The sequence below is a fragment of the Oncorhynchus tshawytscha genome, linkage group LG16 (genome assembly GCF_018296145.1).
Source record: "Oncorhynchus tshawytscha isolate Ot180627B linkage group LG16, Otsh_v2.0, whole genome shotgun sequence".
Classification (NCBI taxonomy): domain Eukaryota; kingdom Metazoa; phylum Chordata; class Actinopteri; order Salmoniformes; family Salmonidae; genus Oncorhynchus; species Oncorhynchus tshawytscha.
Genome location: NC_056444.1, coordinates 77449285 through 77476147, shown reverse-complemented (window position 1 = coordinate 77476147; position 26863 = coordinate 77449285). Strand labels below are relative to the sequence as shown.

The 26863-nt window shown below is 43.1% G+C and overlaps 1 protein-coding gene across 1 annotated transcript in view; it reads left to right on the top strand.

Moving 5' to 3' along the window:
• Positions 1 to 26863, top strand: part of LOC112216376 (sodium channel protein type 8 subunit alpha-like) — a 99481-nt gene that overhangs the window by 23918 nt on the left and 48700 nt on the right. Inside the window, exons 4-12 of the mRNA XM_042299691.1 lie at positions 1547 to 1636; positions 1872 to 2000; positions 3378 to 3469; positions 12769 to 12990; positions 13380 to 13443; positions 14251 to 14392; positions 22493 to 22699; positions 22898 to 22909; positions 23683 to 23970. Of these exons, the coding sequence (XP_042155625.1) occupies positions 1547 to 1636; positions 1872 to 2000; positions 3378 to 3469; positions 12769 to 12990; positions 13380 to 13443; positions 14251 to 14392; positions 22493 to 22699; positions 22898 to 22909; positions 23683 to 23970 (1246 nt within the window). The remainder of the gene's footprint in view (positions 1 to 1546; positions 1637 to 1871; positions 2001 to 3377; positions 3470 to 12768; positions 12991 to 13379; positions 13444 to 14250; positions 14393 to 22492; positions 22700 to 22897; positions 22910 to 23682; positions 23971 to 26863) is intronic.

Genomic DNA, 26863 nt, shown 5'->3' with positions numbered 1-26863 from the left:
TTATGAACATTCTGCTGCTTCTGTTAGTGCTGCATGCTAATGTGCATTTGACTGCTGCTTCAGTTTAGGTAGTATAGACTGTATATGGCACCCTATTGACTTTATACACTCTTAGAAAAAAAGGTGCTATCTAGAACCTAAAAAGGTTATTTGGCTTTCCCCATAGTAGAACCCTTTTGAGAAACCTTTTTTGGTCCCGGCAGATTGCTAAAGGGGATGACCCTTAATCATGGAAAGAGAGGTTTGACGTTTGATCATCCTAAGAAAACATTCTCCAAACGTAACCTGCCAACCTTAAAGTATCTTACTGAGTCCCCTGTAGAGGGCCTTCTAAAGTCTTCTGAAAACAAGGATGCCTTTTACTTCTTCCATCCACCCTCAGCCATTGATTAAAGTAGATGACACTGAAAATGACAATAACTGAGGAGAGGAAGGAGACATAGAGGAGAGGAAGGAGACATAGAGGAGAGGAAGGAGACATGGAGGCAAAGAGGAGAGGAAGGAGACATGGAGGCATAGAGGAGAGGAAGGAGACAGAGGAGAGGAAGGAGGCATAGAGGAGAGGAAGGAGACATAGAGGAGAGGAAGGAGACATAGAGGAGAGGAAGGAGACAGAGAAGAGGAAGGAGACATAGAGGAGAGGAATGAGACATAGAGGAGAGGAAGGAGACATAGAGGAGAGGAAGGAGACATAGAGGAGTGGAAGGAGACATGAAGGAGACACAGGGGAGAGGAAGGAGGCATAGAGGAGAGGAAGGAGGCATAGAGGAGAGGAAGGAGGCATAGAGGAGAGGAAGGAGACACAGAGGAGAGGAAGGAGACATAGAGGAGAGTAAGGAGACAGAGGAGAGGAAGGAGGCATAAAGGAGACAGAGGAGAGGAAGGAGACATAGAGGAGAGGAAGGAGACAGAGGAGAGGAAGGAGACATAGAGGAGAGGAAGGAGGCATGAACGAGACAGAGGAGAGGAAGGAGACATAGAGGAGAGGAAGGAGACAAAGGAGAGAAAGGAGGCATGAAGGAGACAGAGGAGAAGAAGGAGACAGAGGAGAGGAAGGAGACTTAGAGTACAGGAAATGTAGAGGAGAGGAAGAAAGGAGACAGAGGAGAAGAAGAAAGGAACTCAGGAGAGGAAGCCACTATAATCTATTGATATGCAGCCCTGGTTGCTCAGATGCTGACATTGGGGTTTTCTTCACACAACCACATCGGTTGGTTAGTCTTGAAAGGTATAGTGCAGTATTTTTCATGGTTAAGTGCCAAATGGCACCCTACTACCATTGTAGTGAAGTATGTTTGTCCAGATACCCATGGACTTCCAGTCATTTTGCTAACGCTAACGCTAGCTTGCGGAACTACCTCTAACTTTCTTCATACTGGACACAGAGATATACAAATGGTATCCACTAGTTCATCAGACTCTAGGGAAGTAGATAAGGGGCCTCATTGCCAAAATCCCAAAGTATCCCTTTAACTGTTTTGGATGATGACATTTACTTTGTTTTCCACTGTGAATCTCTGGACTTTTCCTTAATTCATTTCCTCACTCTTTTCAGCATGATCATTATGTGTACTATTTTGACCAACTGTATATTCATGACCTTTAGTGAACCTCCTGAGTGGTCCAAGCAAGTAGAGTAAGTTCCAGTTTATTATATGTATCTACACAGGTATATAATATAAACTAGAAAATGTTTATTATGCATGTTTTAACCTACACAAGTTTGGTTTTAACAGTGGTGTATTGCTAGCCTTGATAAGAGCCTGAACGTATTACCAGTACATCATTTCAACAGATAAAAACGATATGCTTCTTGGATTTGAAATAGTAAATTGCTCATTCTGATCATGTTCCATGCCTCTGTCATCCAGGTACACATTCACAGGGATTTATACATTTGAATGTCTTGTAAAAGTCGTCGCTCGAGGATTCTGTATAGATGGGTTTACATTCCTAAGGGATCCCTGGAACTGGCTGGATTTCATGGTCATTTCTATGGCGTAAGTATGAGAGTCCTAGAGATACAGGTACCTACCTGTTCATTCTTATAAGATTATAAGACATATTAAGTATTAATATTATGGTGTGGGATAATTGATAAATAGAGCGTTAATAAGTCTAAAGGTATTGTTACTGTCCAGAATTGTCCAGGCTTTCTTTCTTTCTTTCTTTGAAGGGGGGTTCAATCAGGTGTTTTCAGAGGGTTCCTAACTGTTCCTGCTTATCTCTCTTTCTCTTTTCCTCCCTCTCTCTTTATCTGTTTCTCTCTCTCTTTTCCTCCCTCTCTCTTTATCTGTCTCTCTCTCTCTTTTCCTCCCTCTCTCTTTCTGTCTCTTTCTCCTTTCCTCCCTCTATCTGTCTCTCCCTCTCTTTTCCTCCCTCTCTTTATCTCTCTTTCTCTTTTCCTCCCTCTCTTTATCTCTCTTTCTCTTTTCCTCCCTCTCTCTTTCTCTCTTTCTCTTTTCCTCCCTCTCTCTTTATCTCTCTTTCTCTTTTCCTCCCTCTCTTCATCTCTCTTTCTCTTTTCCTCCCTCTCTCTTTCTCTCTTTCTCTTTTCCTCCCTCTCTCTTTATCTCTCTTTCTCTCTTTTCCTCCCTCTCTCTTTATCTGTCTCTCTCTCTCTTTTCCTCCCTCTATCTGTCTCTCTCTCCTTTCCTCCCTCTATCTCCCTCTCCCTCTCCTTTCCTCCCTCTCTCTTTCTGTCTCTCTCTCTTTTCCTCCCTCTCTCTTTATCTCTCTCTTTCTCTTTTCCTCCGTCTCTCTTTATCTGTCTCTCTCGCTCACTCTTTCAGTTTGCTGGAGACCTTAGGATTCTGATCAAGGCTTCATCTTACCATGTTGGATTTGACATGATATAGATGTATATTTACTAACACATTACATTACATGTTGGCAAACTAACTATAACTATCACTAACTCTAAGGCCACCATGTTTTTGATGTTGCGTAGAACTAGTTCAGCATTTTATGAAGTGGACCTTAAATATCTTTAACTTCAAGAAGTGTTTCTGTTCAACCACTACATTCGTCTTATATCATGTGTGTCAATAACAGTTTGTAACTTGTATGTGATTCTGCAGGTGTATAACAGAGTTTGTAAACCTAGGTAATGTCTCAGCTCTGCGTACGTTCAGTGTTGAGGGCATTGAAAACTATTTTCTGTAATTCCAGGTAAGACAGGATGGGGGTCGATGTGTCGTGGGTCCTATTTTTATTTTCTTTATCCTTTACTCCCCCTCCGTGGACAGGCTCTGTGAGTGGCGTTGTGGTTACTTCCTGGTTGAGTGCGTGCGTGGTGGTGGTGGTGTTGTGGTGCTTTTGCGCGTGTGATTTTGTCACTGGTGTTTGTTTGTGTGTGATCCTTCCCCTGTTTACAGATATATAACAGAGTTTGTGGACCTGGGCAATGTCTCTGCGTTGAGAACATTCAGAGTTCTCCGAGCATTGAAAACTATCTCTGTCATACCAGGTGAGATTCAGTTTAAACACTAAGGCTGATGTTTATATCACACCCTTTTACTTTTATTATACTCACTAATATTATTATTATCATTTTTAAGCACTCCCCAAAAAAAGAATTGGAAATAATATTTGTTGAATTCATTTTTTCCTCCAAATTTATCAAAAATGGTACTGATACATTTTTGATAGGCTTTGCAGTCTACTCCAGGTTCTTCCAAAGTGTCTGTCTTCTGCCCCAGTAGAAGTCTCATCCTAAAGGCAGCTGTGATTCTCCTCGGAAATAGCTGTAAGCCACTGTCTATGTCTATTCATTGGAATGGGCAATAGCAGAAGCCCCACTAAAGAAAAGGACACTGACAGTAGCAGTATGATAGCACATCAATAGATTATCACCAGAGACAAAGTCAAATATATGTTGATTAATTATGGGATTCATTTTTCTTTAGCTGACCATAAGGAATAGCTTATAATTAACCAACCTTTCCTGATTCACTGTACTGCACACTTTGACAAAGACTGTTGAGACATCTACAGTATAGCTCATCCATAGTACTTTTATCATTGGAAAAAGCCTCCAGGCTCTTGCAAAGTTTTCGAAAGATGGAGATAATTATTCATTTCCAAAAATATCTAGGTAATTGGATTGGAAGAGAGGGTACAATTAACTAAATACATTAACATTATTTATTACGGGGAAAAAAGGATGTAAATGAATGAATTTGACTCTATACGTCTGAGTTAAAGAAGAAACGTAGAGTATATTGACGCTCAGCTGGGAACTGACATAGCTCTTACTGACATCCCACAGAATATACTTATTCATTATTGATGAAGACTGCCAAGCCTAGTTTGTGGACATATTTTATGCTGCATGATGCCTTTGAGTGACTTGCTTTACAGTATTAGTCTGCTAAAAAGCTTGGGTGATGAAAGATGGCATTGAAAACGTTTGTTTTGCCCATTTCCGTTTGTTGTTTTGTTCATGTTGATGGTTAACTTTTCATTATAATGACCGACTTGAACAGAAAATAGAACACATATTTTCCGCTGGCATTCTAGAGCTTTCTAGAATGCTGATGGGTTGACTGAATGAGCCACTAACCTTTACTTGAGTCAACACATACAGTTCATACAGTACATACAGTATATGATATGGTGTATGACGGATGGTAGTGCTTAAGTTGTAAATCGGGAGATTCCAGAACAAAAAGTGAGCTCGAGAGAGGGGTGACCTAGGGGGCTCTGCGGTACCACAGTGAATCAACAATAAATCACCTTGCTAATAAAGCAGTGCACACATATCATTGCTTTTGTGTAGTGCCGTAGAGCATCAGAGGAGAGGTGCTTACAGAAGTTGCACACATGAGTTCTTTTTTTTACTTGGGTCTGGGAAGAATTTGACCTTTCACAAACACATTTAATTCAGTTCAGTCGTTTTATATGACTTGGAGAGTTTAGCTGAATATTTTTGAATACCTCACAAATGATCGAAATTACAGTTTACTTTGATACTGACAATCTGAGATCAATAAAAACGACCTTGTGTTGAGTCCTAGAAAAGCTTTCCAGTTTCACTGACTCACCCAATGATGAGCAGCTGACTCACCCAATGATGAGCAGCTGACTCACCCAATGATGAGCAGCTGACTCACCCAATGATGAGCAGCTGACTCACCCAATGATGAGCAGCTGACTCACCCAATGATGAGCAGCTGACTCACCAATGATGAGCAGCTGCTCCCCAATGATGAGCAGCTACTCTCTTGTTTGAGCTTTGAAAAACAACGATGAGCAGCTCAATCAGCCCAATTTGGAAGTTGATTGAATATTTTGATGAGCAGCTGACTCAGTCTTCTTTTTTAATGATGAGCATTTGACTCACCAACCTGTATTTTCCAACCGCGATTCTTGTTTGAAATTTGTAAGGCAATTTCCGGCTCAATCAGCCTATTTGGAAGTTGATTGAATATTTTGGTAGCCTACAGTAGGATTCAAGTCTTCTTTTTTAAGCAAGAGCCATTTGCTTTCTAACCTGTATTTTCCAACCGCGATTGTGTTTGAAATATTACGTAAGGCTATTTCCGGCTGCATGCTGTTCACTGACAGATTTGCAGCTCGTTCCCAGGCTATATGCTTTGGGATTGAGCTATGTGAACGCAGTCCAAAACGAGGCATTTTTTGTAAACAGCTATTGGTCCTCTGTGGCTAAATGATGGACCTACTTCTGGTGTAGTATTATAAATGATGGACCTACTTCTGGTGTAGTATTATAAATGATGGACTTACTTTTGGTGTATTATTATAAATGATGGACCTACTTCTGGTGTAGTATTATAAATGATGGACCTACTTCTGGTGTAGTATTATAAATGATGGACCTACTTCTGGTGTATTATTATAAATGATGGACCTACTTCTGGTGTATTATTATAAATGATGGACTTACTTCTGGTGTAGTAGTATAAATGATGTCATTCCTTTCTGAACAGGCAGCAGTTATTCTATAACTCTGGCAAATGTATTTCAACATACATACAGTATATGATATGGTATGGTATATGAAGGATGGTAGTGCTTAAGTTGTAAATCGGGAGATGCCAGAACAAAAAGTGAGCGCGAGAGAGGTGAGAACAAAAAGTGAGCCCGCGGGCTATGATTCTATAAGGAAATAAATGATGAAGTGCAACGCTGGAGAGATGAGAGGTGCAGGTCATAGAAAGTAAACGTCATTCTAGTTCTGAGAGAGATACAGGCGCTCTTCTGTCTTTCACCACATCAACGGCCACACATTGGTCTCAAGCATAGGCTATAAGGTTGCACCAACCATTAACCCGAGCCGGCCCAACACAAATTCATTCGTAAAATATCAAGTGTGGGCTGAAAATCTACGTTTTCACATTATGTTGTTTTCGGGGGCAGGAGAATTAATGAGGAGGCAACTCGAATGAACACTGATCGCTTTTGTTAGAATTTTTAGTTTGCAAACAGTGATTATTTTTCTTCTCTCGCGTAGATGTGCCGGTGTTGTGCCGAAAATCTCCCCCTGCTTCTAATTTGCTTAATTTTGTAGCTAGAGTCAAATACTTTCTGTGGCACACAACAGAGTCAAATAGTTTCTATAGAACAAACTTCACATCAGGATAGGCGACTGAAATGAATAATTATTGTATGTGTGTTATATTAATAAACATAGAGGATGGAGTAAAATGTTGGCAAGCAATAAACATTTCAGAACAACTATGGCTGAATTATTATCCTTACACTTTCACATATACTAGTTGAATAAGACATGGGAGAGATGACGAATTTTGGCAAAGAGATTTATTTATAGACTAATACAAAATCAGTAGCGGATTTAGGTATGTGCGACATGGGCAACCGCCCAGGGCGGCATCTTGCCAATGGTGGGGGCAGGCGCGGGCGCTGATGGAGGGGTTCGCCCAGGGGCCATACAAGCTAGAACCGCCACAAACACTTGAAACAAATAGCCAAACCGAAAACTGCAGACAAAAATGCTTTCTGCTACTAAGATCAGTGAAATGTAGACTAAACTGTCAACGGAGTGAAGAGCAGAAATCTCAACTAGCAAGCAAGTCGCAACAATGAAGAACGTGAAGGGAGGGGGGAATTCTGGCTGGGGGAGATTTTCACCTGATCCTGCTCAAATTAAGCACTGAAGGATGGTCAGCTATGGTTCTGGTCCCCAGCTGGCAAAGCTGGGCAAAACTGGTTGAAGTGACATCATGGTGACATAATTGTATAGTTGTATTGACAACTCATGAGAAGTCAAAACAGGGAGGTGTCAAAAAGAAAAAGGGATTACTCTCTAAACCCTGTCCGGATTATAGTCCTTGATGTTTATAATGTATAATTTGTTTATAATGTATAAGATGTTTATAATGTATATGGCAAATTCACTCTGTAGTGTCACTGAAAATATAGAAGAGGTGGTTTCTTATTATTTCAACGATATATTGATTAGTTGCATGACACCTCACTAATGGTACATTTTTACGTCACTAGTCAGCATCCTAGAGGTCTAAGTTAAGTTGAGACCATATTATACAAGAAGAGGTGTAGGCCAAGCCTGCAGAGGGACATGTGTGAGAGACATTCTGTTTCTGGAAATATTTGGAATCCTCTTGCATTCTATGGATTAATTGCGTCAGCCATTGGGGGTTCTGCCTGAAGATGTTGCCTGTCCTGAAGGGAAGAGCTGTGGGTGAGACTGTAGGGTTGGGGTAATATAAAGTAAGAGTCTGGCTGTAGTAGGTTTGGGGTAAGATGAGGTAAGAGTCTGGCTGTAGTAGGGTTGGGGTAAGAGTCTGGCTGTAGTAGGTTTGGGGTAAGATGAGGTAAGAGTCTGGCTGTAGTAGGGTTGGGGTAAGAGTCTGGCTGTAGTAGGGTTGGGGTAAGATGAGGAAAGAGTCTGGCTGTAGGGTTAAGATGGGTAAGAGTCTGGCTGTAGTAGGGTTGGGGTAATATAAAGTAAGAGTCTGGCTGTAGTAGGTTTGGGGTAAGATGAGGTAAGATAGTAGGGTTGGGGTAAGAGTCTGGCTGTAGTAGGGTTGGGGTAATATGAGGTAAGAGTCTGGCTGTAGTAGGGTTTGGGGTAAGATGAGGAAAGAGTCTGGCTGTAGGGTTGGGGTAAGAGTAGGGTTGGGGTAAGATGAGGTAAGAGTCTGGCTGTAGTAGGGTTGGGGTAAGATGAGGGTTGGGGTAAGAGTCTGACTGTAGTAGGGTTGGGGTAAGATGAGGAAAGAGTCTGACTGTAGTAGGGTTGGGGTAAGAGTCTGGCTGTAGTAGGGTTGGGGTAGAGTCTGATGAGGGTTGGGGTAAGAGTCTGACTGTAGCAGGGTTGGGGTAAGAGTCTGACTGTAGTAGGGTTGGGGTAAGAGTCTGGCTGTAGTAGGGTTGGGGTAAGAGTCTGACTGTAGTAGGGTTGGGGTAAGAGTCTGACTGTAGTAGGGTTGGGGTAAGAGTCTGGCTGTAGTAGGGTTGGGGTAAGAGTCTGACTGTAGTAGGGTTGGGGTAAGAGTCTGACTGTAGTAGGGTTGGGGTAAGAGTCTGACTGTAGTAGGGTTGGGGTAAGAGTCTGGCTGTAGTAGGGTTGGGGTAAGAGTCTGACTGTAGTAGGTTTGGGGTAAGATGAGGTAAGAGTCTGACTGTAGTAGGGTTAGGGTAAGAGTCTGACTGTAGTAGGGTTGGGGTAAGAGTCTGGCTGTAGTAGGGTTGGGGTAAGAGTCTGGCTGTAGCAGGGTTGGGGTAAGATGAGGTAAGAGTCTGACTGTAGCAGGGTTAAGTCTGACTGTAGCAGGGTTAGGGTAAGAGTCTGACTGTAGTAGGGTTGGGGTAAGAGTCTGGCTGTAGCAGAGTTGGGGTAAGAGTCTGGCTGTAGTAGGGATGGGGTATGAGTCTGACTGTAGTAGGGTTGGGGTAAGAGGCTGTCAGTAGTAGGGTTGGGGTAAGAGTCTGGCTGTAGTAGAGTTGGGGTAAGAGTCTGGCTGTAGTAGAGTTGGGGTAAGAGTCTGGCTGTAGTAGAGTTGGGGTAAGAGTCTGGCTGTAGTAGAGTTGGGGTAAGAGTCTGGCTGTAGTAGAGTTGGGGTAAGAGTCTGGCTGTAGTAGAGTTGGGGTAAGAGTCTGGCTGTAGTAGAGTTGGGGTAAGAGTCTGGCTGTAGTAGAGTTGGGGTAAGAGTCTGGCTGTAGTAGAGTTGGGGTAAGAGTCTGGCTGTAGTAGAGTTGGGGTAAGAGTCTGGCTGTAGTAGAGTTGGGGTAAGAGTCTGGCTGTAGTAGAGTTGGGGTAAGAGTCTGGCTGTAGTAGAGTTGGGGTAAGAGTCTGGCTGTAGTAGAGTTGGGGTAAGAGTCTGGCTGTAGTAGAGTTGGGGTAAGAGTCTGGCTGTAGTAGAGTTGGGGTAAGAGTCTGGCTGTAGTAGAGTTGGGGTAAGAGTCTGGCTGTAGTAGAGTTGGGGTAAGAGTCTGGCTGTAGTAGAGTTGGGGTAAGAGTCTGGCTGTAGTAGAGTTGGGGTAAGATGTTTGTGCTTTAACCTAAGACAGGTATGAGAGGAAAAGGCCCCAGAGTGGCAGTGGCATTGAATGGTTTCTGTTCAGCCTGCATGTCATTGGTTTCTACCCCCTGCCTGCCTGAACCTCTGACCTCTTATCATATCCCCTCATTGTACTGCTGTGGTTACTTCCTTTCTTTCTTACGGATTGCCCTCTCACTGTTCAGTTTCCTGGAGTCCTCCCCTTCTGGTTTAGCTGTAATCCGTCACTGGCCATACTGGCAACATAGAGGAAATATTTTGCAAGGCAAGATACTATACGTCTCATCCTGGTTCAGTAGTGATATGTTTTTTACGTTTTTCTTAACTGTTAACATTAAGTGATACTAATAGATCTCTTCCTGGTTCAGTAGTGGCATATCAACTAACTGTATACAGTCAGTGATACTAATAGATCTCTTCCTGGTTCAGTAGTGGCATATCAACTAACTGTATACAGTCAGTGATACTAATAGATCTCTTCCTGGTTCAGTAGTGGCATATCAACTAACTGTATACAGTCAGTGATACTAATAGATCTCTTCCTGGTTCAGTAGTGGCATATCAACTAACTGTATACAGTCAGTGAGTGTCTCATTACTAAACCTCTAAACAGAGGGGATGGCTTTTGGATATTTATTGTTCATATTTGTATTATAAAATGGTTTATATGTAATCAGTTGTTGAAATTTGTCTGAAGTTGTACTGTTTTTAACTAATGAAATATACATTTTACGTTATTTACATTTATGTTATTTAAATGTAAGATATCAAATGTCAGCTTTCCAACCCACTACAAGGTTTTACTTTTTGTACACACTTTTTCCTTGTTTGATATATACACAGAGTATACCAAACATTAGGAACACCTTCCTACTATTGACCCCCTCTTTTCCCCTCAGAACAGCCTCAATTGGTCGGGGCATGGACTCTACAAATTGGCTAAAGCGTTCCACAGGGATGCTGGCCCATGTTGACTCCAATGCTTCCCACAGTTGTGTTAAGTTGGCTCGATGTCCTTTGGATGGTAGAGCATTATTGATACACATGGAAAAATGTTGAGCGTGAAAAACCCAGCAGCGTTGCAGTTCTTGACACAAACCAGTGCACCTGGCACCTACTACCAATGTTCCCTAGATTTTTTTTCTACACTGAGTCTGGGTCTGCTGAGCGCAAACTTGAATGTTGTGATAGTTTTAAAAGTGGTCATGTTGGCTACTGTGGCCATTTGATCATAATGCATAATCCCATCACATTTTAACATGGAATTAGCTTTTCTATCAGCCTACAGTAGCAGCCAATGTGTGGTGTTCAATATAGGCCCACATTCCATGAGACTTAAAAAAAAAACATGCAGGGCTTGACATTAACCTGTTTATCCACTTGTCCTTCAGACAAGGATGGGACTGAAAATGTTGTGTTTGACAGAATAGAATAAAACTTTATTGTCCATCCAGGATGGACATTTTTCTTTGTCTTCGTTTCCCATTAAAAGGATCACATACACATAGTTTCTCACATCATACACATTTAAACCAGTCCATCATGTTGCATACACTAAAAATAGATAAGTACATTAAGGCGGCAGGTAGCCTAGTGGTTAGAGCGTTGGGCCAGTAACCGAAAGGTTGCTAAGATCGAATCCCTGATCTGACAAGGTAAAATCTGTCGTTCAGCCCCTCAACAAGGCAGTTAAGGCACCGTTCCTAGGCCGTCATTGTAAATAAGAATTTGATCTTAACTGACTTGCCTAGTTACAGTAAATATAAATAAATTGGTGCAAGAAACCATTTTACAAAATCAAATTCATTATTATTCCCATTATTACAGAGAATCAGACAAATTATGCTACCGTCTGCCTATTAGCTAGTTATCTCTTTGGCTCACAACTGGCTATTTAAAGAGTGAAAGAAATGTATATGTTTTGTGCTCTTGTAGGAAGCAACTAGCAATAATGTGAACAAATGTGCACACATCGCTCCATGCAGCTCTCACTTTGATCTTAACACAAACACATCTACTCAAGACCACTCATACTGTAGCCTAAACATAGTCCAGTTCAAAGTGAATGGCATAGATCCATATATGGCAATGGCTATTTGCATATAGGCCTACTGCTGCTCTGATTGGTTATGGCGCACCGTATAGAGTACATCATGAGTTGTGCTGTCAATGCAATAGAATCATACACCAATGCGCTCTGCCTACGAGAACATTTCTTACACAATTAGTTTTGCATACTAAATCTTGCATAGTTTGTTTTATTTCGGTATATTACATTGAATGCGGCTAATTTTGCATTGATTCAATCACAATTCCCACTGTGAGGTGAAACTTTGATAGTGTTAACTAAAGGGGAAAACTGTAGAAAATTGAGTGAAGTTTAATCTCATATTGCTTCTGCACCGGCAGTCCGAGGGGAGCTGCTCACTAAAGCAAGCACTCAGTTTAGAGGAAACATTACCTACTACCATACCCCGTTCAAAGGCACTTCAATATTTTGTCTTGCCCATTCACCCTCAGAATGGGACACATACACAATCCATGTCTCAATTGTCTTATGTCATGGAAAGAACAGGTGTTCTTAATGTTTTGTATACTCAGTGTACAGGTACATACTATATACTGATGACACATCAATTTGTATTGTATTATTAAATACCCAACTCAGGCATAAGGGTTTAATGTGCGTGTTATAATGGATACTCAGGACAATCCATCCCATCGCACAATATACTGTAAGTTGAATACTGGTTGATGAAGGAATGGACATAAAGCAGACAGTATAGTACAGTACTTTGGTAATGGACTTATTAGACAGTATAGTACAGTACTTTGATAATGGACTTATTAGACAGTATAGTACAGTACTTTGGTAATGGACTTATTAGACAGTATAGTACAGTACTTTGGTAATGGACTTATTAGACAGTATAGCACAGTACTTTGGTAATGGACTTATTAAACAGACAATACAGTACAGTACTTTGATAATGGACATATTAGACAGTATAGTACAGTACTTTGGTAATGGACTTATTAAACAGTATAGTATAGTACTTTGATCATGGACTTATTAGACAGGCAATACAGAACAACAAAGTCACTTTGTCTGGGAACCCCAAGATCATCTCCCATATACAAACCTTCTGCATCATCTCTTTGGTTTGTGTGTGTGCACGTCCGTCTGTGTTTGTACCTCTGTGCGTTTGTGTGTGTGTGTGTGCAAACGTTCGTCTGTGTGTGTGTGTTTCTCCCTCCCCAGGCCTGAAGACCATTGTCGGTGCTCTAATACAATCCGTGAAGAAATTGTCAGATGTTATGATCCTCACGGTATTCTGTCTCGGTGTCTTCGCTCTGATTGGACTACAGCTCTTCATGGGCAACCTACGACAAAAATGCGTGATTTGGCCAATCAACTCCACCGAGAACTTCTTGGCCAACGGCAGCATAGGCTTCGACTGGAATGAATACATCAATAACGACAGTACGTAGCCTGGCTGCAGTCAAACACACCAGGGTTGTGTTTTTAAGAGCACAACGTAGCAAAATGTTTCTATTTACTGAGAAAGTTTGTCCTATATCCCTCTACATCACAGGAGGTTGGTGGGACCTTAATTGGGGAGGACAGGCTCGTGGTAATGGCTGGAGCGGAACCAGTGGAATGGTATCAAATACATCAAACACATGGTTTGATGCCATTCCATTCGTGCCGTTCCAGCAGTTATTATGATCCGTTCTCCACTTAGCAGCCTCCACTGATCTACATAGCTGCAGAGGTCTAGCCTTCTACTCCTAAATGGCCATTAGAAAATACAGATAGGGAATGTTATTCTGATGCTATTCTGTATGTGTGTGTTGTCTTTCTTTCACCAGAAAATTTCTACTTCCTGCCTAGACAATTGGATGCCCTTTTATGTGGCAACAGTTCAGATTCTGGGTGAGTTGCATACAGGCCCCTGGTGTCCGTTCTGGAGCTGAACAAGCTCTGCCCAAGCTGTGCCAAAAAACCTGGCCTGCCCAAGAAAGTCTATGTAAATTTCCAGAATGGTCCAAAGATGTTTTCTAGATGACTGTTTTGGACTCTAAAATTAGTATATTATGATGAATTTCGATCCCCACAGTGAATTATTTTCAAGTTCGCTACAAATCTAGATATTTAATTAAATAGTGATCCATTCTGACTACTACATTTGTAGTCACACAGGACCACGTGCTGACACAGACCAATCACGAGCCGGCCTGTGATCTTTGCGCGCATCTCTCAGGCAGGATGAAAGCAACTACATCGACCATGATCCTTTGCTATTTACCAGAGGAGGCTGGTGGGAGGATCTATAGGAGTCCAGGCTCATTGTAATGGCTCCTCCCACCAGTCTCCTCATCATAATCCTTAGTGTGTTTTTGGTGTCATTCACCCCCATATGGCGCGCTTCAAATTGAAATAATTCCGTCTTCATGCGCCATCGGGAGTTTTCCATAGGATACATGGATGACTTCAGCGCTATCACTCTCCACTGGTTTAAATGTGTCTGTCTGTCTGTCTGTCTGTCTGTCTGTCTGTCTGTCTGTCTGTCTGTCTGTCTGTCTGTTTGTCTCTGTCTCTCCTTCTGTCGGTGTCTGCCTGTCTATCATTCTTATTCTTTCATTAAACCAGACAACTGTACTATCCGGCAGCCATGTCGTTTTTGTATGTAAATATTGCTGAGTCTTTGTATGGTTGTGTGGCCCTCTCCTCTCCCCCCAGCCGCTGCCCTGAAGGCTTCACATGCATGAAAGCTGGCAGGAATCCAAATTACGGTTACACCAGTTTTGACAGCTTTGGATGGGCTTTCCTGGCTCTCTTCAGACTCATGACACAGGACTTCTGGGAGAACCTCTACATGCTGGTGAGCACAGAATGAAATAGAACATACAGTATTATATACATGGCTTCTATCTATGATATTGTATATATATGCTAGTGAGACAGGCTTGTTGTTTTACCAAAGGATATGTTGGTTTGGTTTTGAGTTACACTACTGTTCAAAAGTTTGGGGTCACTTAGAAATATCCTTGTTTTTGAAAGAAAAGCACATTTTTTGTCCATTAAAATAACATCAAATTGATCAGAAATATAGTGTAGACATTGTTCATGTTGTAAATGACTATTGTAGCTGGAAATGGCAGATTTTTTATGGAGTATCTACATCGGCATACAGAGGCCCATTATCAGCAACCATCACTCCCGTGTTCCAATGGCACGTTGTGTTAGCTAATCCAAGCTTATCATTTTAAAAGGCTAATTGATCATTAGAAACCCTTTTGCAGTTATGTTAGCACAGCTGAAAACTGTTGTTCTGATTAAAGAAGCAATAAAACTGGCCTTCTTTAGACTAGTTGAGTATCTGGAACATCAGCATTTGTGGGTTCGATTACAGGCTCAAAATGTCCAGAAACAAAGAACTTTCTTCTGAAACTCGTCAGTCTATTCTTGTTCTGAGAATTGAAGGCTATTCCATGCGAGAAATTGCCATGAAACTGAAGATCTCGTACAACGCTGCATACTACTCCCTTCACAGAACAGCGCAAACTGGCCCTAACCAGAATAGAAAGAGGAGTGGGAGGCCCCGGTGCACAACTGAGCAAGTGGACAAGTATATTAGAGTGTTTAGTTTGAGAAACAGATGCCTCACAAGTTCTCAACTGGCAGCTTCATTAAATACTACCCGCAAAACACCAGTGTCAACGTCAACAGTGAAGAGGCGACTCTGGGATGCTGGCCTTCTAGGCAGAGTTGCAAAGAAAAAGCCATATCCCAGACGTGGTGGTGCGGCGGGTTTAGCATTGAAGATCAGGAGTAATGGTCCATGGATTACGGCAGGAATCAGGTTACCGGAATAATTGAATTACAATGGAAAAGAGATTGAAAATAAAATTGAAATATATACAAAAAAAGACGAAAAATACAAAAGTACAAGAGAGGACGAACAAACAAAACACGTCTGCACTGCTACGCCATCTTGGAGTATCCTGCCTTGGCAAATCGTGCTGTTAAGACACTGATGCCCTTTGCAACCACATACCTATGTGAGAGTGGATTCTCGGCCCTCACTAGCATGAAAACAAAATACAGGCACAGACTGTGTGTGGAAAATGATTTAAGACTGAGACTCTCCAATACAACCCAACATTGCAGAGTTCTGTGCATCCTTTCAAGCACACCATTCTCATTAACCTGTGGTAAGTTATTCACAATTTTAGATGAACAAATAAAGTTTTATATGTAAGATGCCTAAATAAAGAGCAAAATTGTTGATGATTATTATTATATTATTACTTTGTCCTGGTCCTATAAGATCGCTTTGTCACTTCCCACAAGCCGGGTTGTGACAAAAACTCACACTCATTCTTATGTTTAATAAATGTATCGTATAGTGTGTGTGTGGTAGGCTTACAATGATGGCAAAAAAACTAATTTGAGAGTGCGCTGACCCTGGTGCTAGAGGGGGTATGCAGCTAGTGGTTGAATGTTTGAAGGGGTACGGGACTATAAAAAGTTTGGGAGCCAAAGCTCTAGAGGCACCAATTCCTCCAATGTTAAAGTGCGTTGGAGATCATTCCACACGTAAGGTGCAAAAAAGCTAAAAGCAGATCTACTCACTGGAGATGGAAGGGACCTCCGGAGTTAACCATCCCTGAGAGCAGGTGTCTTGTACGTCTAGAGTTCTTTTTTTGTAACAGTATTTTTATTGGAATTTCACAATTTTCACCCATATTAAGAGATACAACAACAAAGACAAAGCAAATACACAGCACTCACTTACACATACCTGCATATATACACATATACCCATATATATATATATATATATATACATATATACATACATATATATATATATATATACATACACACATACATACCCATATATATATATACCTACATACAGTGGGGAGAACAAGTATTTGATACACTGCCGATTTTGCAGGTTTTCCTACTTACAAAGCATGTAGAGGTCTGTAATTTTTTATCATAGGTACACTTCAACTGTGAGAGACGGAATCTAAAACAAAAATCCAGAAAATCACATTGTATGATTTTTAAGTAATTAATTTGCATTTTATTGCATGTGTATCAAATACTTGTTCTCCCTACTGTACATGCACACATATACACACACACACATGCACCATCTTTCTCTCCCTGCTCGGCGCTTCTCTCACCCCATTCCCATCATTACGTTTCTCAATACATACATTTTAAACAAACATACAAACAGAAATTGAACAAAAAAGTTCAGTTTAAACCAAGAAGTTAGGTTCCACACATGGAACGTACAGTGTAATTCTGAAATACATAGATCACCACCATTCTAAGAGAATCCTTGCAGCATAATAGCTGACCTCAGGTTCTAGGTAATTTAGATAAGGTTCCCATACTTTGTAGAACTGATCTGTTTTAGAATGCAATGTACATGTCAGATATTCCAGTGGCACCCATTCAAATAGTATCTTATGCCAATCTTTAATAGAAGGAACCTTATAACTAATCCACTGTAAGAGGATGTTTTTCCTCGCTGCGAAGGTAAGGATGTTGTAAAGCCTCCTTTTACCGACAGAAGTAACATGCCTACTAGGGAGACCCAACAGTAAAGGAACTGGGTCCAATTCTAGATCAAGCCCTAGGATCTTTTCAATTTCTTGCAGAACAACAGACCAGTATCTTTGTATTTTGGTACATGACCATAAACAATGTGTTTAGGGTGCCTGTATCAGTTTTGCATTTAAGACACTAAGGAGAAGAGGAACAGGGGCTAAAAGCATGTCTGCAATTTGGGGATACAGTATGTGCAATTTGTGTATTATTCTTAACTGGATTGCTCTAGTACGATTATGTATAGATATTGTTTTTACATATCTCCAAATGTGCTCCCACATCTCTTCATCAATAGTAACAGACAATTCTTTCTCCCTAACTTGTTTCACCCTCTGTGTGTCGACAGCAGAAAATGACCTTAAAGCATCATAAAACAGACTTACAGACATTTTCCTTTGTGGGAAAAAAAAAGCATTCTTTCAATGACAGACACATCAGGGTTACCAATTAAGGTGGTGCTCTTCAGAATATAATGTCTTACTTGTAGGAAGCAGAAAAAGTACTGCTTTGGGAGTCGATATTTCTGGACCATGTGCTCAAATGACAATAAAATCTTATCAGCAAATAAGTCATATTGTCTGCGTATGCCCTTATTAAGCCACAAGTTAAAGCCAGCATCCAGCAATCCTGGACCAAAATCTGGGTTGTTAAGAATTGGGGTAAAAGCAGAGGTTAGTTTGGACCTTCTCAAAAATGTTGAACTGACCTCCATACTTTGAGTGTGTTAAGTGTAATGGGATTATTGCAGTGATCTTCTACAGACTTGAACCTTCTGAAAAATAAAAGATCCTGTAAGGGGTATTTTTAAAGAGAAGTCTCAATGTCTAACCAAATAGAGGAGTCATCATTTGAGATCCAGTCAGAAATATAACAAAGGTGGGCACACCATTGATAGAACCTGATATTGGGCAGGTCCAAGCCGCCCATAGAACATGGCAGCTGCAATAATGCCATCTTAAGTCTTGGCTTGCGTTTACTCCATATAAAGGAACTTAGCCATCCATTTACATCCTTTATTACCTTATTGGAGAGTAATACTGGGATTATTTGGATTGGGTAAAGTAGTCTAGATAAAATGTTCATTTTCAAGAGGGATATTCTACCCAACCAAGAAATCGGGAGAGAGTTCCAGCGCTCCAGATCCTGTCTTATTGTATCGAACAAGGAAACAAAATTGTCTTTGTACATTTGCTGGAATTTAGGAGTTACAAATATACCCAGATACATGAAACCTGAGGGAGACCATTTAAAAGGGAAGGGGGGAGAAGTATTAGGTACAGAGTGAAGGTTACCAAGTGGCATAGCCTCTGATTTAGTTAATCTTATAGCCTGAGAATTCGCTGAAAAATTCAATAATATTAATAGGAGATGTAATTGAAGTCTCGGGACTAGAGATGAATATCAGAACATCATCAGCATACAAGCTTATCTTATGGTGAACATCACCAATGAGCAGCCCCTGTATAGCAGGCGTTACCCTGATGGCCTCGGCCAGTGGTTCCATAACGACGGCAGGGGCGGCAGGGTAGCCTAGTGGTTAGAGCGTTGGACTAGTAACCGGAAGGAGAGTTAGGAGAGAGTCCAACGTTGATCTAAGGACTGATATGTACATCTATAGGTTAATAATAAAGTACGGTATGGAGGAAGTTACCTTTTGATACAGAATGCCATGATGTGTACTCAACCTATCAAACGTAATAAAGCCTAGTGAGCTGTGATAAACTGTTTTCAATGTCTTCAAATAAAATCAAACTTTATTTGCCACATGCGCCGAATACAACACGTGTAGACTTTACCGTGAAATGCTTACTTACAATCCCTTAACCAACAGTGCAGTTCAAGAAGAAGAAAATATTTACCAAGTAGGCTAAAATAATAAGTAACACAATAAGAATTACAATAACGAGGCTATATACAGGGGGCACCGGTACCGAGTCAGTGTGCTGAGGTACAGGCTAGCTGTGGTAATCTGTACATGTAGGTGGGGGTGAAGTGACTATGCATAGGTAACAAACAAACAGCAGTGTACAAGGGGTGGGTCAATGTAAATTGTCTGGTGGCGATTTTTATGAATTGTTCAGCAGTCTTATGGCTTGGGGGTAGAAGCTGCTGAGGTGCCTTTTGGTTCTGGACTTGGCGCTTCGGTACCGCTTGCCGTGCATTAGCAGAGAAAACAGTCTATAACTTGGGTGACTGGAGTCTCTGACAATTTTATGGGCTTTCCTCTGACACCGCCTATTATCTAGGTCCTGGATGGCAGGAAGCTTTGCCCCAGTGATGTACTGGGCCACTCCTTAAAGTCAGATGCCGAGCAGTTGCCATACCAGGCGGCGATGCAACCAGTCAGGGATGCTCTCGATGGTGCAGCTGTAGAACCTTTTGAGGATCTGGGGGCCCATGCCAAATCTTTTCAGTCTCCTGAGGGGGGAAATATTTTGTCGTGCCCTCTTCACGACTGTCTTGGTATGTTTGGACCATGATAGTTCGTTGGTGATGTGGACACCAAGGAACTTGAGACTCTCGAACCGCTCCACTACAGCCCCGTCGATGTTAATGGTGGCCTATTCAGCCCGCCTTTTCCTGTAGTCTACGATCAGCTCCTTTGTCTTGCTCACATTGAGGGAGAGGTTGTTGTCCTGGAACCACACTGCCAGTTCTCTGACCTCCTCCCTACAGGCCATCTCATCGTTGTCGGTGATCAGACCTACCTATGTTGTGTCGTCAGCAAACTTAATGCTGGTGTTGGAGTCGTGTTTGGCCACGCAGTTGTGGGTGAACAGGGAATACAGGAGGGGACTAAGTACACACCCCTGAGGGGCCCCAGTGTTCAGGATCAGCATGGCAGACGTATTGTTGCCTACTCTTACCACCTGGGGGCGGCCCGTCAGGAAGTCCAGGATCCAGTTGCAGATTGAGGTGTTTAGTCTCAGGGTCCTTAGCTTAGTGATGAGCTTTGAGGGTACTATGGTGTTGAACGCTGAGCTGTAGTCGATGAACAGCATTCTATATAGGTGTTCCTTTTGTCCTGGTGAGAAAGGGCAGTGTGAAGTGCGATTGAGATTGTGTCATCTGTGGATCTGCTGGGGCGGTATTCGATTTGGAGTGGGTCTAGGGTGTCAAGGAGGATAATGACAAAGCAAAGACGTTTTTTTTTGTCATTTAAAAAAAAACTTGAAATATCACATTTACATAAGTATTCAGACCCTTTACTCAGTACTTTGTTGAAGCGCCTTTTGCAGCGATTACAGCCTCGAGTCTTCTTGGGTATGACGCTACAAGCTTGGCACACCTGTATTTAGGGAATTTCTCCCATTCTTCTATGCAGATCCTCTCAAGCTCTGTCAGGTTGAATGGGGAGCGTTGCTGCACAGCTATTTCCAGGTCTCTCCAAAGATGTTTGATCAGGTTCAAGTCCGGGCTCTGGCTGGGCCACTCAAGAACATTCAGAGACTTGTCCTGAAGCCACTCATGTGTTGCCTTGGCTGTTTTCTTAGGGTCGTTGTCCTGTTGGAAGGTGAATCTTCACCCCACTCTGAGGTTCTGAGCGCTCTGGAGACGGTTTTCATCAAGGATCTCTGTTTGCTCCGTTTATCTTCGCCTCGATCCTGACTAGTATCCCAGTCCCTGCCGCTGAAAACCATCCCCACGGCATGATGCTGCTGCCACCACCATGCTTCACCATAGCGATGGTGCCCGGTTTCCTCCAGACGTGACGTATGGCATTCAGGCCAAGAGTTCTATATTGGTTTCATTAGACCAGAGAATATTGTTTCTCATGGTCTGAGAGTCTTTAGATGCATGTTGGCAAACTCCAAGCGGGCTGTCATGTGCATTTTACTGAGAAGTGGTTTCCGTCTGGCCACTCTACCATAAAGGCCTAATTGGTGGAGTGCTGCAGAGATGGTTGTCCTTCTGGAAGGTTCTCCCATCTCCAGAGAGGAACTCTAGAGTTCTGTCAGAGTGATCATTGTGTTCTTGGTCACCTCCCTGACCAAGGCCCTTCTCCCCAGATTGCTCAAATTGACCTGGCGGCCAGCTCTGGGAAGAGTCTTGGTGCTCCCAAACTTCTTCAATTTAAGAATGATGGAGGCCACTGTGTTCTTGGGAACCTTTAATGCTGCATAAATATTTTGGTACCCTTCCCCAGATCTCTGCCTCGACACAATCTAGTCTTGGAGCTTGTTTTTTTGCTTTGACATGTATTATAAACTATGGGACATTTCTACAATCCTGTTTTCGCTTTGTCATTATGGGGTGTTGTGTGTAGATTGCTGAGGAAATTGTTTAATTGAATCCATTTTAGAATAAGACTGTAACATAACAAAATATGGAGAAAAGTCAAGGGTTCTGAATACTTTCCGAAGGCACTGTACATGGAATGATGGAATTCCAAATAGCATTCAGAAACAGAGTGGTTGTTTTCCTTCCTCTCTGCTTGAGTCTCATGGTTTCTCCTCTGGGGATAGCAACTCACTGAAAGGACTGGCCTTATGTTAGCTAGCTGTCTGGTGGGGTGTGCTTCCACTGCACTATTCATGGAAAACTAAAATGCAGATATGGGGGAGCCCAGGCTTCATTTGATAAATAATGCCAAGTTGTGCCCATGCTGGGAACCTAGCACACACACACACACACACACACACACACACACACACACACACACACACACACACTGGGAACAGTCAGTGCATGGAAGTACTTCTGGTGTTGAGGCACAACCAGTAACAACAACAAAAAATAGTTCTACACCTCACTGTTAATCGGCTTACACAATGTCTATGACAGGGAATTAGAGTAATCATCACACTCTAGTAAGCAGAAGGGAATGTAAATTGAATTTATTGTGTTTGCAGTGGGGAAGTGTTACAGTACCGCCACTAGCGTTTAGATTCTACACTTCTACACAGCCTGGATAGTTTCAACAGTACTCAGTAACTGATACATAACCTCTGACCTCTTAACGTTTGACCTTTACCCTCTAACCCCACCTCAATATGAACCTCACATCCCTGTCATATGACCCAGTTATCATCGTAATGAAGGCCTGGATAAAGGAGGGGGCACCAATTGACGACCTCTTCTGGAGAACTGGATGGGAGACAAGTGTCTGACTCTGCTGTACTCTCTGTTCTCTTCCAGACCCTAAGGTCGACAGGATTGTTCGGTTAGGGGTCAGAGGGTATAGGTCAAATATCAGTGTTTTATTTCCAGGTAGAACTCTTTTGGATTCCATGTAAAACCCCTTTCCACAGAGGGTTCGACGTGGAACCCTAAGGGGTTATACCTGGAATCAACCCTTTTTTTCTATGAGTGTATCTGACCCTCTGCTGTCTTCTCTCCCCCCTCCCAGACTCTGCGGGCAGCAGGGAAGACCTACATGATCTTCTTTGTGTTGGTGATCTTCGTGGGGTCCTTCTACCTGGTCAATCTGATCCTGGCTGTGGTGGCCATGGCCTATGAGGAGCAGAACCAGGCCACCATGGAGGAGGCTGAGCAGAAAGAGGCGGAGTTCAAAGCCATGCTGGAGCAGATCAAGAACCAGCAGGAGGCTGCACAGGTCAGTATCCCAGTGTCTCTGTGTCTCAGCATGTCTATGGGACCTTTTCCCCAACAGACTTTATAGTGCACTACTTTTGACCAGGTAGTGCACTATGTCTAGGGAAAGGGGTGCCATTTCAGATGAATTCTTTGTGACCATACACTGTATATGTCATATGTGTTTGTTTCTCTGTCTTTGTTGTTACTGTCTCTGCAGGAGGCCGCACAGGTCAGTGTCTGTTCTGTCTGTCTGTCTGTCTGTCTGTCTGTCTGTCTGTCTGTCTGTCTGTCTGTCTGTCTGTCTGTCTGTCTGTCTGTCTGTCTGTCTGTCTGTCTGTCTGTCTGTCTGTCTGTCTGTCTGTCTGTCTGTCTGTCTGTCTGTCTGTCTGTCATCTCTCTGTGTATACTGTATGTGCTTGTCTCTTTACTGTCTGTGCTTACTATACTCCACTCCTATCCTTGACTGTCTGTTTGGTTTAAATCTGTTGTGTCTAATATAAACAGTGGAGCTGTGTTCGTTACCGTGCTCCTATACCTCACTGTGTTTGTGACGGAGGTGAGTAACCTTGCCTGAGACCTGAAGATCTGCATGGGCTTCCTGAGTCAATGCCTAGGCTTTGGCTTAGCAGGCTAATGCACTCTTTTGGCTCACAGCAAACTGGGGTTGGAACCCTGTCTGTCACATATGGCAAGTTGAAATCTGTTTAGCCTGATAAAAGCCATGTCTCTGAAGCCACGCTATGCAAAATGGTTCTGTTCTGCGTACTTGCTTAGCAAAAATATGCAAACTTGCACAGCAAACTTGCACAACTTACTCCCAAGTAAGTCAAGTGCAGATGCAGCCCCGCAATTTGTATCTCGATACAACTACGCAGGATTGCTATTTTTGCGTAGCTAGCTAAATGCATTGTGTATTTGCATAAGGTATGAATGAGATTTCAGTGGGAATGGACACGCAGGTGTTTGTCTCACTCTCTCTCCCGGTGTGGCGGTTTGCGATAGTCCAACGCCATGGCGACGTCGGCAGGCACCATGTCGGAGGACGTAGGGGATGATGACGGCGGGGGGACCCTGTCCTGTAGCTCGTCAGAGATGTCCAAGCTCAGCTCCAAGAGCGCCAAGGAGCGGCGCAACCGCAAGAAGAAGTGGCGCCAGAAAGAACAGTCGCAGCGGGAGGAGAAGGGGGACTGCGAGAAGTTCGTCAAGTCCGAGTCGGACGACGGCAGTAAGAAGAGCCGCTTCCGTTTCCCTGACAACCGGCTAGGCCGCAAGTCTTCCATCATGAACCAGGTGAGAGGACCAGTGTCAAAGGTCACTGTTTGTCACTGTGCAATGCATTCCTGGAAGAAGACGGAATAGGACTAAATAACAGGCAGTTATTAATGTTTCCATTTGAGGTCCCATATTGACACTCCAATGTTCAAAATTATTTCAGTTCCCTTCTAAGTAAATTTAAACATCAGGGTTTGGTTTCAGTTAAAGACTATTTAGAGCTTTTTAACAGGGATTCAACCACAGAGTAACAGGGATTCAACCACAGAGTAACAGGGATTCAACCACAGAGGAAGAGGGCTTCAACCACAGAGTACCAGGGCTTCAACCACAGAGTAAAAGGGCTTCAACCACAGAGTACCAGGGCTTCAACCACAGAGTACCAGGGCTTCAACCACAGACTAACAGGGCTTCAACCACAGAGTAACAGGGCTTCAAACACAGACTAACATGGCTTCAACCACAGGTTAACAGGGCTTCAACCACAGAGTAACAGGGCTTCAACCACAGAGTAAAAGGGCTTCAACCACAGAGTACCAGGGCTTCAACCACAGAGTAACAGGGATTCAACCACAGACTAACAGGGCTTCAACCACAGAGTACCAGGGCTTCAACCACAGAGTACCAGGGCTTCAACCACAGAGTACCAGGGCTTCAACCACAGAGTACCAGGGCTTCAACCACAGAGTAACAGGGCTTCAACCACAGAGTAAGAGGGCATCAACCACAGAGTACCAGGGCTTCAACCACAGAGTACCAGGGCTTCAATCACAGTGTAACAGGGATTCAACCACAGAGTAACAGGGATTCAACCACAGAGTAACAGGGCTTCAACCACAGATACAGCAGCATTCATCATAACCTGCGGTTGTAGCTAAAGATACAGCAGCATTCATCATAACCTGCGGTTGTAGCTAAAGATACAGCAGCATTCATCATAACCTGCTGTTGTAGCTAAAGATACAGCAGCATTCATCATAACCTGCGGTTGTAGCTAAAGATACAGCAGCATTCATCATAACCTGCGGTTGTAGCTAAAGATACAGCAGCATTCATCATAACCTGCTGTTGTAGCTAAAGATACAGCAGCATTCATCATAACCTGCGGTTGTAGCTAAAGATACAGCAGCATTCATCCAAGGCTTGAATTATTAACAGTGAATACATTCATGTTTCATTATGGAAGAGTGTTATTTTGTTCTGGGGTCTTTCATATTGTACTGCTACTTAGGGGCAGGCTGATATCAGTATCGCAATACCCATAAGCATCATGGGAAGAAAAGAAAACACAAAGCGGGTTTAACTTCTTTAGTTAATCAGCACTAATTTTGGAAACAAACATCATTATGTTGTCATCTAGAGTCACATGTATTTATTTTCCAAGCTATAATACAATATTTTACATACAGCAGGTTTTTAAAGGACCAAAGAGTTTTATTCTACTTCATCTTTTCATTTTTTGCCATGGAAAAAATATTGCAATACTGGTACACTCTAAAAAGGTTCCTGGAGAGTCCTTTAGGGGGTTCTTCAAATCGAAACTGTGGGGGAACCCCTATAAGTTCTTCAATGAACCCCGTTTAAAGGATCCTCAAAGAACCTTTTGAAGAACTACCCATCCCCCCGTCCCCTATTATTAATAATAATAACAATAACACAATGTTTTAGTTCTCAGTGTTTATGATTTTAGTAGCAAAGCAGAATAATAAAATCTAAATGAGGTAAACTCCCAGCAGAGCCCCAAGTCCGATGGATATATCCTCTGGCGTGTTGATGATAATGTGTTGATGTTCTCCGTATCCACAGCCAGAATGAATTTGCAGTGCATTGTGATCGAACAGGTTTCCTGTTATATTCATCAGAGGTGTAGGGAGGGTGAAGTCTGTGAATTCAAATTGTTTTAATTATATACATCGGTGCAGAGGAAGGCTCCGGCCTTGGAGCTGCACTGGATGCTGTGCTTGGACTGGGCACCGGCGCAGAAGAAGGCTCCGGCCATGGAGCTGGAGGTTCCAGACCTTGGACCGTCGCAGGAGGTTCCGGACTGTGGACCGTCGCAGGAGGTTCTGGACTGTGGACCGTCGCCGGAAGCTCTGGACTGGGAAGGCGCACTGGAGGCCTAGTGCGTGGAGCAGGCACAGGACGTACCGGACTGGGAAGGCACACTGGAGGCCTGGTGCGTGGAGCAGGCACAGGACGTACCGGACTGGGAAGGCACACTGGAGGCCTAGTGTGCGTGGAGCAGGCACAGGACTGGTACGTGGACCGGACTGGGAAGGCGCACTGGAGGCCTGGTAGGTGGAGCAGGCACAGGACGTACCAGACTGGGAAGGCACACTGGAGGCCTAGTGTGCGTGGAGCAGGCACAGGACGTACTAGGCTGTGAAGGTGTACTGGAGACCTGGTGCGTGGAGCCGGCACAGTTTTTACCAGACTGCTAGCACACTCCTCAGGACGAGTCCAGAGAGCTGACTCAGGTGGCATCAAACTGATAACACGCTCCTTAGGGCGAATGTTGTGCATCATACACCAACACAACAACTCTCTCATTGCTCTCTCCTCCAATTTCACAATCAGCTCACTGACGGTCTCTGACTCCCTCCGTTCACTCTCCTCCAATTTCTCCCTCTTTTCCCAGACTGGCTCTGGTTCACTCCTCGGCTCCGCCGACCACCCCTTGTGCCCCCCCCCCCAAAAAATGGGCTGTTTTTTGGGCTTTCTTTGTGGCCGCGAACCCCGGCTCCTCCCTTCTCTCCTTGCGTCTGCCTCCAAGGAAGGCTATCCTGTCCTGCCATGATTTCCTCCCAAGTCCAGGATCCCTTCCCATCCAAGATCTCGTCCCAAGTCCAGGATACCTTCCCCTCCTGGGCACGCTGCTTGGTCCTGTTGTGGTGGGATCTTCTGTCACGAT